Source organism: Culex quinquefasciatus, chromosome 3 (assembly GCF_015732765.1).
Source record: "Culex quinquefasciatus strain JHB chromosome 3, VPISU_Cqui_1.0_pri_paternal, whole genome shotgun sequence".
NCBI lineage: Eukaryota > Metazoa > Arthropoda > Insecta > Diptera > Culicidae > Culex > Culex quinquefasciatus.
The window spans coordinates 77,612,979-77,627,894 of record NC_051863.1 but is presented as its reverse complement, the minus strand read 5'-3'; the positions used below and the strand labels follow the sequence as shown (position 1 = coordinate 77,627,894).

Sequence of the window (14,916 nt, the reverse complement as noted above, 5' to 3'; positions counted from 1 at the left end):
GAGCCGGGATTTGAACCCCGATCTACCGCTTACGAGGCGGAAGCGTTACCACTGGGCTACGTGGCTCGGTCAAGATGTTCATCTCTCGTTCAATCATATTTTCTCTTCCTCTATCTATCTTGTAAATCTCTCGTTCCATCTCCTTATCTCTTTTTCTATCTATCTGTTTTATTTCTCTGAGAGATGTACTCTTTTCCTCTTTCTATATTTCTTTCAATCTACCGACAAGATGTCTCGAAAAATATGGCAATCAAACATTTTGAAATCACACATTGGCGAAGGGGAGGAAGAATATTAAATTATTAAAAAGTGTGTAGGTTGATTTATTCGACCTCAAATTTGTTGAATTTACATTTTCATAAAACATTACTAAACTTTTCGATATTCACTTTATGATTATCATTATTTGTATTTGTATTTGTATCTTTATTTCAAAAATATACATAAGGGCAAGCCTTTTATCGTATACAGAGACATCATTTAGTTCGAATATGATAAAACTACAAACAAAAAAAACTTATAACTTATTTTGGCTGAAACTTTAAACATCAGACCTTCCCATATTCATCTGGCCACTTGACAACCCTGCTAATACCTTACTTTTTTTTCTCTTTTATCTCTCTTTTGTTTTCTCTATCTCTCTCTTTTCTTTTCTCTCTCTCTTCTATTTTCTCTATCTCCCTCTCTTATCTTTTCTCTCTCTCTCTCTCTATCTCTCTCTCTCTCTCTATCTCTCTCTCTCTCTCTATCTCTCTCTCTCTCTCATGCTCATGCTCTCTCTCTCTTCATTTATCTTTCGTTTTTTCTTTTGCTTCTCCTTTTTCCCCTTCTCTTTTACCCATCCCGTGTTCAATTTTGTTCTTTTCTTTTAATTTAAAGAAAAAATATCAAACTTTTCCTTCTATTCAACAGCACAAGCATTTTCTAATTGTCAGCCGCAAATAAGGATTTTCCCCCTCTCGCCAAGGGACTGACAAAAATTACGTGCAATGTTTATGATGATTTATGGGGAATACACTCAACCCCCGGTGGTTGGTCACTTTTTGGTTTGACACTTTTTTAAACAAACGTTTGGTAGTGTGTGTGAACTCCGTGTCAAAAAGGGTGTCAAACTAAAAAGTGCCTATCAAAAAACAATAAAACAACAACTCCAAAACATATTTTATAAAACAATTATTTCCAACGTTGTTACTATTATTTTTTTTAATATATCCTATAAACATATGAAACACAATAGCTTATAGGACCTTTCCAAAATAAAATCTAGATTTTGTCGCTACTATCTTAAGGCTGGTATGCTGATCGGAAGGAAAGGGGTCAAGAAACAGCTTTACGAACAGCAGAACAAAGAAGAGGGAACGATTTCTTGGGGCTTTTCTTCACCCTCTCTGGCTTGCTTACACTGCCACTGTTGCCCATTTGAAATTTTTCTTGACCGATTCCTTCCGAAGTGCGTATACCGCTTTAGTTTTCTTACCGAAATACGAAAAAAATGGATTGTGTTGTTTTGATTTACCGACCTAAATTTTACCATCGGTGAAAAACAATCTATAAATGGATCCAAGGGAAGCCAACTTACCGCTTGACTCTTTCCTGGGAACGGCGGTCCCAGCATGGCCGTCGGCGCCTCCACGAACGAGTGCGCATCGACCTCCATGCACAGCTGGTCGGACATTTTCTGCGCCACCGTACTGTTCGGATTGAGCTGGTTGCCGAGCATGTGCGTCGCGTGCACAACTCCATTCTGGAACAGTTTACTGTCCTTGGCGTCGAGAGGAGGTCCGGCGCCACCGCCGACAGCATCGCCGACGATTCCGACGCCGACAGCGACACCACTCTTGCCAGCGTTCGAGTTGGTCGACAGCTTCCGGTTGCGCTTGTTGCTTCCGCCGCGAGCCCCCTGTAACTCCTCCCGTGTCCGATCCGGGCGAGCTGGGCGGCGACTCTTTGACCACCATCGGCTGTGGGGCGGTGATGATCGTCGAGGTCGCCCCCATTTGGGCCGGATTTGCCGCTGCGGAGAGGATGGTGGTGGTCGGGGTTTGGGCTTCGTACGAGAACTTGAGGCCGCCGCCACCGCTAAACGACGCATTGGAACCGAAACTATTGTCCGGCGTTCTGGAAGTAGATGGCGAGGGTATTTCAACCGACGGTTGCGAGGATCTAAGCTTCTTGCTGCCGGTGTGCGTGACCACGACAGCGTTATTACTGTTGTTACTGTTACTACTGTTACTGGTGTTATTATGGTTATTGCTACTGGGGTTGGTGCCGACGCCGCCGTGACCGTGGTCCGGGGTTGTGCTGCTGCTTTGGAAGAGTTTGGCGGCCACCAGCGGAGACGCTGCCGGAACGACCGAGCCAACGCTCTCGATGACCGGCGTTCCGACCGAAGGGACGACAGTGTTAGAAGAGCTGACCAGCGCGTTGACGGCCGGGACCGTCACGGAGGACGACGAAGAAGCGGAGGGCGTAAAGTGGGAAAGCTTGTCGGAGTTGTGGGCAGAGTGGCGTTCCGGGAGTTGCGGTCCGGCAGCGGTGTTACTGTTACTACTGTTACCATTGGCCGTGTTAGTGTGACTAGGCGTAGAGCTACGACTGGTGGAGGTTGTGGTGGTGGTGGTGGGCTCGTTAGACGGATAGATTGCGTTGTTGGTAGAGGAAGAAGGGGTGGAAGAAGAGGACGACGTGCCGGAGCTGATGAGCGGGGACGAACGGTGTTGGTGTTGCTGTTGTTGCTGCTGTTGCAGTGACCGTTTTTTGGAGATTCGTGTTTTACCAGCACCGCCGCCGCCGCCACCCGAGTTGTTTCCACTTCCGGTACCACCACCACGTTCTCTTGATTGTGATCTGTGTACAAATGGTAGTGGGTGGGAGAAAAAATATTGACGTTTTTGTTGGAGGCATCGATCATGTTTCATTGTAAGATACCATGTGAGTGAAGAACTGAACTGAACTGAAAAGTGGAACTGAGGAATTGTGATGACTTACTGCTAAATACAAACCAGCTTTATTTAATCTACTAAATTAACTTTAGTTTTTTACCTTAACATAAACTATGATCTGTGGGTTTCTAATGAAAATTTAATGTCCTTTTGAGGAAATCTGTAAAATTCAGAATGTTGCCCGACTCTGTGAAAAAATGTCGATGTTAGTTCCTACTGTTGGTTTGTATTTCGCAAAAGCTCAACTTATCTACAAAAGCAAACTACAAGCTCAACCTGACTAAACACCATGCTAACTAAATCTCATAATAATGAATGTATGTAAACCAAAACCAATCAAAACAAAAAAATACTCTCGCTTACCTCGACCTCCGCCCAGCCAGCTGCTGCTCCTGCTCCTGAAGAGCCGTAATGCGGGCGTTCGTCGTGGGCGCTTGCTTCTCGAAGGTTATCTTGAGACCGCCATCGCCCCCGGGCGTAATCGGAGACGACGACGTGCTCTGTATGGCACTCATCGGCGGCACGGGCGAAATGCTCTGCAGTACGGACACGCCCCCGGACAAACTGCTGCCGGAGTTGAGGTCCATCGCCGCGGTCAAAAATAGATTGTTGTGCGATTGTGGTGGCGGCGGCTGCTGGTGCTGCTGCTGCGAGCTGGCGCTGGTGATGATCGAGGGTGACGATCTCATCGAAGGCGAGTGCCGTTCGAGGATCGAGTGGGCCGCATTCTGGATCACGTGGCTCGGCGCCGGCTGCTGGATGACCGGGCTGGACCGGTTGGTGCTGTGCGCGTTCAGCAGCTGCTCGGAGCCGGATCGGTGCGCAATTTGCTGGTACAGACTCGACCCTGGTGGCATTTGGCCGGGGGAGATGATGTTGGGGGTGTTGCCACTACTGCTGCTGTTGTTGCTGCTACCCGACTGCTGACTACTCGTCGGCGGCGGGACATTGCTGTTTGAGTTGGTGGTGTTGTTGCTGCTGCTGGTTGTGGTGGAACTGCTGCCACTACTACCACTGTTGCTCGTCGGTAGATTTATGCCAGGTACGGTAGCTGTCGACAGGGAACCGACACCACTAGACTGGGTGTGTGCGGTTGGTTTTGTTGCTGTTGTTGTTGAAGTTGTTGTTGCTGCTGCTGAAGTTGAGGTGAGTTGGACTGGGGAAGAAACAAGGCAGTAAATTTGTATCTGTTTTTATTTTTAAGGGATTTAAGAAAATAAGTACATGAAGCTTCTTTTATTAATCAAGATTTTAAAGAGGAACCTGAGCCAGTTGCCTTTCTTTTTTTAAAAAATGCACGTGTTACTCTGCTGAAACAACTACCTACTCGGCTTCAACCAAATCTTAATTTCACATAAAACATCATCAGATGTATTTTATATTGACTTGAATTTTAATTGGATTGATATTCTGCTGACTCAGTTTGTGTGCATCCTATCTCGAGCCGGATAAGTAGCATCGCCAGCTTTTCCGGTTCCATATTGATGTGTTCCGCATCGATACCATCCTTTCCTGCTGCTTTGTTGCTCATTCAACTTTTTGATGGCGTCTTTAACTTCCCTCATCGAGGGTGCTGGCTTGTCTCCGCCGTACACAATACCGTCATCGTCGTTTCTCCTGGTGCTCTGGAAATGCTACTTCCACCTTTCGATCGCCTCGTTAAGCAAGATTCCCCATCTTAATCCCGGCACATTTCGGCTAGCGGCCTGGAGCCATTTGTAGAGCTTATACATTTTGTTGAATCCGTTTCAACTGTTCCATGTCTTGGCAATCCAACTCTTGATGCTTTTTGTCTCGAAAGATTTAGGATTACTGTATTCACAACTATTTATACGTGTCCTTTAGGGTGGTCCAAATCCGGACTTTTTTGGGGCTACCCCCTGAAATCAAAGATTTACCCATCACCAGGCTAAATTCCAAATTTGAGCTCATTCTGACCACGGGAACCCCTCCCTCCAATCGCTTAAAGTTTGTATGGGAAAAATCATCAAAATGTATGGAGAAAAGCAACTGTTTTACTTTTTTACCTGTGGAAGGCGCCATAGTTATCCGATTCTTACCATTTCTTAAATGTAGAACATTTATTAAATTTAGAACAACTTTCCCGAAGACACTATATTTTAAGGATTTTTTCCCGCGAAGTTATTAGCGCCCAAAACTGACCATTTTTGCTCAGCTAGCTGTAAGGGGCTACCTAACAACGATGTTTAATTCCAATTCGTACACGCACGTGCTCTCTCTCAGGTCCAAACTCTCTCGCGAGCTTGCTCGCCTGCCTGCCTGTTTACCTACAAGCGCGCGCTGTTTCTCTGCTTAGACTTTTGTCGTCGTCGTCGTTTTCGTTTGCTCTCCGCTGCGCTGCGTTTCTGGCATGTTTATTATAATTTTCAAGATATATTTCGAGTTATAAAATTAAATGTAATATGTGATCAACAATAGATATCATATTATCAGAGCGTGTGTGAGAGAATACAATTTTTGATAATTTCCATACAAAATATAACAAACTTCCTTACAACGAATTGCGGTATGTTTTGCCTTTGACGATTATTAGAAGTTTATGTCAGATTCCGAAACATCCAAAAAGTGCAACGATGTCTAAAAGAAAAGCCTCAAAAATAGAGATTGTTGAGCTAGCTAGTTTTATATCTGGAATCAAATTGCCTTGGAATGGACAAGCAGTTGGTCGGATGATATTTAGAGTAAACAAAACAAAATTTGTATTACCTGAAGATTTTTTTTAATAATTGAATCATTCTTTCTAATGAGCATATACGAACAACTGCTTGTAATGCTTGGAAAAACGAACAAACTCAGTTCATTTGCTTAATTTTTTTAAATGAGGCTAAGCCAAGGCTGCATTTTATTCAAATTATATTTTTCAGTGCACTTTTTTTAAGTTTGACATAATCTAAGAATTCATATGCTAAATATATCTCAAAACAAACCTGCTATTTTAGTTGGAAATTATAATAAACATGCCAGAAACGCAGCGCAGCGGAGAGCAAACGAAAACGACGCTTGTAGGTAACAGGCAGGCGAGCAAGCTCGTGAGAGAGTTTGAACCTGAGAGAGACACGTGCGTGTGCGAATTGGAATTAAACATCGTTTTAGGTAGCCCTTACAGCTGGCCACGCAAAATGGTCAGTTTTGGGCGCTAATAACTTCGCGGGAAAAATCTTAAAAATACGGTGTCTTCGGGAAAGTTGATCTAAATTTAATGAATGTTCTACATTTAAGAAATGGTAAGAATCGGTTAACTATGGCACCTTCCACAGGTAAAAAAGTAAAACAGTTGCTTTTCTCCATATATTTTGATGATTTTTCCCATACAATCTTTAAGCGATTGGAGGGAGGGGTTCCCGTGGTCAGAATGAGCTCAAATTTGGAATTTAGCCTAGTGATGGGTCAATCTTTGATTTCAAGGGGTAGCTCCAAAAAAGTCCGGATTTGGACCACCCTAGTGTCCTTGTTCTCTTGAATATTGTGCAGTACACTCGTCCTGTGCCATTTCCTTCTCGTTCAAATCGATCTGACATTCCTCGTCGAACACAGTTCAATTAATCTGTGGCGTTCGATGTAGTTTCGCTGACGGATTCACTCGTCACAGATGATTTGGTTGATTTGGGTCTTCGTGTTGTTCGGTGATCTCGAGGTGTACTTCTAGAGAAATTTGTGCTGAATAAAAGTACTACGTATGACCATGGTTCTAGTCACAGAACCGGTATAAATTCTTTCTTCTTGCCAACCGGAACGCTCTTTAAGTCGCCGATGACAATCTTGACGTCGTTTTTTGAACACTTCCTGTTCAAAAAGCTCGTAGAAAGCGTCCTTGTCACAGGCGTTGCTTCCCATATGCGGGCTGTGCGGGTGTTGCTTTCCAACCGGCACATGAGCTGTCTCCAGATGCGCTGCCGCTGGACTTGAGCTGCTACTCTCCAATTCCACTGCAGAACTTCCACACTTACTTAGAAGATCTTCCTCTACTTGGTCCAACCACTTCGCACGTTGCGCCCCCCTCCGCCGCGTTCCAACCGCTACCAAGTTAAACACCAATTTCACCGGATAGATGTTCTGGTTTGGTTGGCATGCTTCCGACCTATATGGCGTTCTTGCGACATGTCCGGCCAGCCTTGGCGACTTTCCGAATGCTTAGCTTGCCGTAGAGTTGGGCCAGCTTGTAGTTCATCCTCTCTTCCATACATCGCCGTTCGAAAACTTCAAGCGCTTGCAGGTCCTCCTCGAGCATCGTCCACATCTCGTGCCCGTAGAAAACAACCGGTCTTATCAGCGTTTCGTACATGGTGCACTGTGTACGCCGGGAAAGATGACCAGACCTTAGACCAGACTACCGGTGATGATGCGCCTCCGGATTTCCCTGCTGCACTTGTTGTCCAACGTCACCAACGATCCGAGGTACACAAACTCATCCACGACCTCAAACTGGTCGCCGTCGATCGTCACGCTCGGTCCTATACGCGAGTTAAGGGACTCGGTTCCTCTTGCCAGCAGATATTTCGTTTTCGCCACACCTCGAACGTTCTGCCGCGATGTCCATGTCGTCGGCATAGCAGATGAGCTGGCTTAATCGGTTGAAAAAAGTGCCCCGCATTTGAAGTCCGCCTGCCTCATAATACCTTCAAGCTCAATGTTGGAACAGAGGCCACCCGAGATCTTCACGCTGCACCGCGCTCTATCCATCGTTGATTCCACCATTCTGATCAACTTCCCGGGGAAGCCGTTCTCGTACATGATCTTCCATAGCTCATAGCGGTCGACTGAGTCGTCGGCTTTGAAATCGATGAACAGGTGGTACGTCGGGATCTGGTAATCGTCACATTTTTGTACGATTTGGCGTAGCCAGAATGACGTCGAGATAGCGTGCCTCCAATTCAGAGACTTGCAGTTCCACGTCCCGAGTTACCAATCCCTTGATCCCCGTAAACCTGGTCGGCGATTGGATCGCCTTGCATCTGAAATTTTCTAGTTGCATTGCGGGTATGTTTAGCTGTCTCGCCGAAGAACCCTCGTGCCAGAACTGATTAGGGTCTCACGCTTGCACTGGGACTTTTAATCAGCTGCTTCTAACCTGGGGTACAGACGCTGTTTCGAGCCGTTCATAACCTGTCAATTGAAAAATATCGATTAAAACCCCCAAATCCCAAGCGCACTCACCTGCGATTGATGCTTGATGGAGGAGGATGAGATAACGTTCGAACCGTGCTGCGTCTGCTGCACCAGGTTAGGGCTCACGTTTTGCAGGTTAGGATCCCCGCTCGTCGTCGTCGGCTGGAGTGGGGAGTTTGGTTCGGTTTTGGCCTGCGTAATAAAAACACGATTAAGAGGGAAAGAGAGAAAAACAAACACATTAGAGTACATCGTATAGCTCCGCACACACAAAAAAATAATCATTCAATGGGCAGAATATGCAAATGCTGTCTACAGGACATAAAGTATAGCGCGCGCGCTGATGGTCAACCTCTAAAATGGGGGGAACTTTTCAACACAATTGGCGGCTCCCTACCCTGGTAGTAAAAAAACACACTTCATCGTCCGCGGTTCGGTCCCTTTTGCGTTTCTTTTCGCGCCGTTCCTTTTTGTGGCTCTTGTGTTTCATCCTCGAAGATGTCCTGACACTGCACAGGGGAGGTTCAATCACACTTTATTGTTTTGCCTTGTGAAGGTCACCGCCGAATGCAAATCCCAAATCAATGCCGCTGGTGTTTTGAACAATGTCCTGGGACAAGCCAAACACTCATCGATTCACATCCCACTGGGAGTACACTTTCGATTATTACAAATCACTGTTACAACAGACTGTTACGCGACAACTCGAGTACATTACGTCTGGAGGCGCGTGCAGACGAGGAGCACATGTCCTGTTTGCAACTTCAACAGCTTCGGTCTTGGTTTTTGTTTGCCCTTTCTCAGTTTGAGATTTCTGTTTTTTACCTCGAGTGTTGTGTACCCTTCACATCTACAAGGATACCGTTAGGGCAAACACCAGAGAAAAGTGAGAGTAATAAAATCCTGGCAAAATTTTCCGCTCTTCTCCATTCACCATACCTTGCAGAGTCCCCAGATTGACGATACATTCAGAGATGACGCAACGCCGCACCTCGTACAAAGCCATAAACATGTATCAACATTTGTAACGTAATTCGTGAAATCGCACGCTTTGGTGAAATGCTGATGTCCTGCTCCCTTCAGTAACACGCTGCGCGTGTGTGTGTGTGTTTGTGTGGTTTCAACACACTATGGCGAGGAGACGAATACCTTTACAGAATGAAAGGATGAATTAACAACCAGCGTACGAATGGAACAGAGAGAGAGTAATGAACGCGGTTCGGTCGTCGTCGTCGTCGTCGTGTCTGGCTTGGGTCGTTCTACCTTCTATTCAACGTGCGGCAGAGGGGTTGATGTGCGGATATTTCAAATCTGATTTTGCCTGGGTTGGACCGGGGATGATGACTGCCAAATGGCGGTGAATTTTAATGTTTGGTGAAGGTATGGGAAGGACGATGACGTGATTGTGTGTTCGGGGTGTGATACAACATGTTGTACAAATTATTAGCACTGGTTAGGGGGTCGTTTGTAAATTACTTTTCAAATATAGAGCTGGAAAGGGGGTCTTATTTTGTGACAGCTAATGTTGAAAGTATATGATAACCACGTGATAGGAGAAAAGGGTCTGAAATGAAAAAAAAAACTATGGATGCTATATTTGAACAGCCCATAAGACAGTTTGTTATTAAAATGAATATAACAAACATCGATTTAAATTGATTATGAACTCAAAGATAAACACTCGGACAAGTTTGCAAAATTTCATAACAGCCATCACAGCCAATAAAGAAAAATAACAAAATAACGAGCACCAGATTTTTTTTGACGCTTCTCTTTAAAAAAAGGAGCGTTCTTTTATTACGTATCGCAAAATTTTGGTTTTTTTACCCCCCTCCCCTCGTAACAAAATTTCTATACAAATTTTAAAATGTTTGTATGGAGCGTAACACGGCCTTTGACCCTACCCTCTCCCCTCCCCTCAACTGCGTTACGTAATAAAAGAACGCTCTCGTTTAATAATTTATTTTTTGCAATTCCGTCGTGAAACCGCTCACTTTTCCTGTCATTCTTGAATGACGAAATAGCCTACTTTTCAGTACCAAAAATAACAGAATCGAATAGCAACACTTTTCAAAATAAATGCTGAAAAGTTCTACTATTCAGCACTCAAATTGGAGCTGAAAAATTGAACTTTTTAGCACTTGTTTCGAAAAGTAACACTTTGATTTTTTTTTATTTAAACGATTTATTGACAAAATACATGAAAATTTGACTTAAAATTTCAATGAGTGTTTTTCGAAATTGCAAAAAATGTTGTAAGGAACTCGTTGCAAAACTTGATTTTTTCAGCACTCATCGTATTTATCCAACTCGGTGAACCTCGTTGGATAGATGTACGACTCGTGCTGAAAAAATCCTCTTTTTGCAACTTGTTGCATAAACTACTATTAACCAACTGAAAACCAGTTAAAATGCATTTTCCCGCGTTTATAATCATATTTAGCATGTTTGAACTCCTTTGAAAACATTTTAAATTTTCATGAAATACCAATATACAGTCCCACAACAAAAAAATTTTTTTGGGGAAAAAAAATCCGTCAATACCTCGATATTTTCAAAACTAATAATTGGAAAGCAACTGTAGGGGAAAGTGGGGCAAGTGTAACAAGCTAAGGAAATGCTCGTTAAAACCCATCAAAAACGTTTAAAATCTGTCGGATTCTTTAATAATCATCTTATTCCAGGTCTTGACTAAGACTTTGATAGAATGAGTTTTTTAAAAATCCTGTTTTTTAGCATAAGCATAGCATAAGCATAAGTGCCCACCCGCAGTTGCTACTCCGTTATTGACCAGGACCTCCAGAAGTTACATCCACGAGCCGTGGAAGATGAGTGGGTGCTATCTTTCCTCGCTTCGCAACTTCTCAAAGGCCCCTATCATGCTGATCAATACCGGCGCCGGCCACGACCAGTGGTAGAGTCACGGGGAAGTGGATGGGAATGTTAGTCCGATACTTGAGTGATAGAGACCGCCCAATCGACTGCTTCTCCGACAAAGTATCACATGAGTTTTGAGGGGGGTTAGTAGATGGGTATGAGGTCAGGATTCACGAGTGGCAGTGATGTGACCATGAGCATTTTGTTTATCGGTTGAACATTTTAAATCTTAGGCAGCCGGCTGCGGAAAGATAAATAATTGATTATTTAAAAAGAAGTTTTTTAATCGGACGCGTGCCAACCGAGCAGTAGTGCTATGGGCTGGACTTATTAGTATATTTTTACTGTTTGTACAAATTAGATAGCGCGAACAAATTTAAAAAATAGTAAATAAAAGACGCTTTACTCTTCATAAAATCGATAGTTTGTTGAGTTAATACTAAAACTGCCAGTTAGAGTAAATTATTACGATCAACGAATATAAACGAAAAGAAAACAGGACACCACGTAACCGATTGTAATGAAATTAAAACAATAACTTAAACGAACTAAACCGGCGACGTGCCTTCCAATCAACGATGATGAAAGAAGGACTTATGGAAATTAAATATCAAATAAACGGCTCCGAAAAACACGTTGCAGAGTATCCGTGAACGCGATGCCAATTCAATTGGCGTCGTGATGTTTTGTATACTTATTTAACCTTGAAGCTGAAAATTAAAGTTATTATCAGATTTTCTCACGCAACCGTTCACTTATGAGCCGAAACAACATAAAAAAGAAAACTTAAAAAAGCTTCTTGAAATAACAACCTTGAACAAACATGTTATTAAAAATAAAAATAAAATAAGTAAATAATCACAAAAATAATAATAATAATATTACATTGAATGATAATTGGCAACACTTTCTAAACAACATCTACAACCACATTCAAACATAGTTGTGTGGATCAGTAACTGTTGTTTTGGCTCAATCTCATTCACTCATGCATGGTTACCAGGTCAAAATTAAAAAAAAAATCATGCAAAGTATCAAATATAAATCTGGAAAAATCTGACAGATGAAAATCTATCAATTCTTAATGGTGAAGGGGAAGGAGGATATTAATTAATTCAAAAGTTTGTAGAATTCAGACGTTTCAACTGGATTAATGTTCTCAACGATGTTGAATTTACATTTTATCAAAGAAAACTACAATCTATTTTTTAATTTGAATTAAATTTGTCAAAAAAATCATAAAGTTGCTCAAAATGGTCAAAAATTGAAAATCTGGCAACATATATGTGAATGTTTATTCTGGCTGACACTTGAAAAATTTGGCATTCCCAGATATATCTGGCAACCTGTTAACCCTGCACTCATGCACTCACGCTCACACATCTACATTCACATAACAAATTCCTATTGGAATTGGCTCACCCGATTTTGTGGCGTTCCACCAGCAACAGCGCGCCGCCGAGCCATGTCATCGGCGAGCCAAAAAGCGCACACACGAACCACAGTAAGAAGCAGAACCGCACAAAAGCATCTTTGGTCTTCTTCCGGCCTCCTCATCACAAAGGCTCCCATTTACCACCCTTTTCGGGCCACACACACTAATGCAACCCAAGTGCTTTCGATCACAAACAGAAAGGTTCTCTACAAACACAGAGACTTTTTAGGCATGACTTGGTGTGCGTGATACACAATTTCTTTTCACTAATACTATCACCATGCAAATGCAACGCGTGGAGAAAAGCAACTAAATCGCCGAATTATCACGATTTAAAAACGCGATTTTCGTAACTACGAAACGGTAGCCAACAAATCTTCGATCACCACGACGTTCCCGGAGTAACCACGAATCGATCAATCCGTGTCACCAAGCAATTCGACCGAAATTAATCACTAAAAAAAAGTTACAAGGCAAGAGCGCGCGACGACGATTCGAACTCGACCAGCTCCTCCAGCCCGTCTCAGTTTTTTTAAAAATCCTGTTTTTTAATGTAAAAAATTGATTTTAAAAATTTTGATTTTCCGTACGTTCTACTCAACCAGTGGGGCAAGATGAACAACCCGTTGGGGCAAGAGGAACAATGCATGAAACAACATAGGGCTTTTGTTAATTTGATTTGGTTAACCGCGGTGGATTTTCTTGAAATAATTCGAACTGTCAAAAATCCACCAAAGCATCTACCACATTGATCGCACAAAAATCTGTGGTAGAAAAGTATCCACCGGTAGATGCTTTGGTGGATTTTTGACAGTTCGAATTATTTCAAGAAAATCCACCGAGGTTAACCAAATCAAATTAACAAAAGCCCTCATGTTAATTTGCTAACAATTGAACTGTTATCACTTGGACACATCAGATTAGAATGTATTTGAAACGTTTCTTTCATTTTTAGATCAAATAATAATATTTTGCTTAAAATTAGATCGTTTTCACCAAAAAAAAATTATTGCTTTGATGAAAAAAAGGAAATTTTCATAATATCACTGTATTTTGCATGGACATTTTTTTTACAATTGTTTATCAGTTTTTAAATACTGTTATGTATTTATTTCTCAACAAAATATGTTGTTGCAGCGATTCGTATTTTTTTCCATACTAAAAATCCATATGGTACTTTTGCCCCACCTAAACAAGATTTTTTAAAAGCTCTCAACAAAAATAACCAAAAGTTAAATCATACTTTATAATAGGTGGAAATCATTAGTAGGGACACTATATTTCCTTGTAAATTTTTGCCTTGTATAATTTTCTAATACTTGTTTATCAAGTAGGGTACACCATAAGACAGAATGGTTTTGATGATAATATTTTTGAATTCAATAAGATCTAGTTAAGGCACGTTTGGTTTTCTTCAAGAGCTGTTCCATTTATATCTTGATTTATTTCAGTCGCTAAGAAGTCTTCCAGGATACTCCAAAACCATTTATCATTTACACAAGATTTATTTAATTCAGCAAGAGTCTTTGAAGACATTGCTAAAACTTATCTGCTAGATTATATCGTTTTAAAATATCCTTGAAAATTGATCTTCATAACCTCCTAAAATAGTCCACTTTGCACTTAACTCAGCTTTAACTCGTGTTTAATACAGCATGTAGGACTAAAATGTTTTATAACAATTTTTGGCCAACGACTCTTAATAATCTCTTCTAGATCGTTTTAAAACTTAAATTGTTACTTGGGTACTGATCTAGGAAAAATAGCAGTTTGATAAAATGAGCCTTAAAACGAACCCTAAGCCTTATTTTGTACTTCGCAAATATTATAAGAAAACAAAGGTTTTGAAAAAACTTCATTAAATCTTATGTCCCGTGGCGTTTACGTCGGTTTGGTAGTTATGTGTTAGTAGAATCAGTTGATTGCAATGCTAGCAACAATTCCACATACTGGAAATAATCAATATTGTAATAATTACGGCCGTACGATCGATTGTTCCTCTTGCCCCATATGGTCGTCTTGCCCCACCTTCCCCTACGTCAGTAAAATTCATTTTAAAACACTTTTTTCATCCACATGTTGAAACCTAGGCTTGTAGCCCCCTCGACTTTGGTCAGAGCCGAGGGACATAAACTTTGAAAAATATTTGCAACGGCCTAAGATTGTGTTAACATGAAATTATCACCTGAAACACTCGCTCCTAATTCCATCCAATTTGCTGATTTTCACAGTTTAAACCATTTATTTTGTAAATCTGTTGATAGAAACTTGCTTGCTCACTTCCTATCGAGAAATTTAAAGTGAGAGTGTGTGCGTGCAACATGGACAAACTAATGATGCAAAATGGCTTGTTTGGCAATGCTGTAGAGCGAATAATTTGATTTTTTGTTTTTTTTTTTAAATACAAGAATTAAAATTCAAAAAAGGATCGATTTCTTAGAGAACTGCTCTATATTTGAGTTATAAAGATTAAAAGTTTTATCTGATTTAATTCCATTATGTATTGTCGTTGCGGCACTAAACCGAATTGAGCGA

The 14,916-nt window shown here is 41.8% G+C and overlaps 1 protein-coding gene across 1 annotated transcript in view; it reads right to left on the bottom strand.

Annotated features, from left to right (window-relative positions):
* The window catches only part of LOC6037784 (protein AF-10), a 45,606-nt gene that overhangs the window by 13,584 nt on the left and 17,106 nt on the right, over window positions 1-14,916 (bottom strand). Inside the window, 5 exon segments of the mRNA XM_038258670.1 lie at window positions 1,580-1,909; window positions 1,911-2,847; window positions 3,306-4,002; window positions 4,005-4,098; window positions 8,118-8,261. Coding sequence (XP_038114598.1) covers window positions 1,580-1,909; window positions 1,911-2,847; window positions 3,306-4,002; window positions 4,005-4,098; window positions 8,118-8,261 — 2,202 coding nt within the window.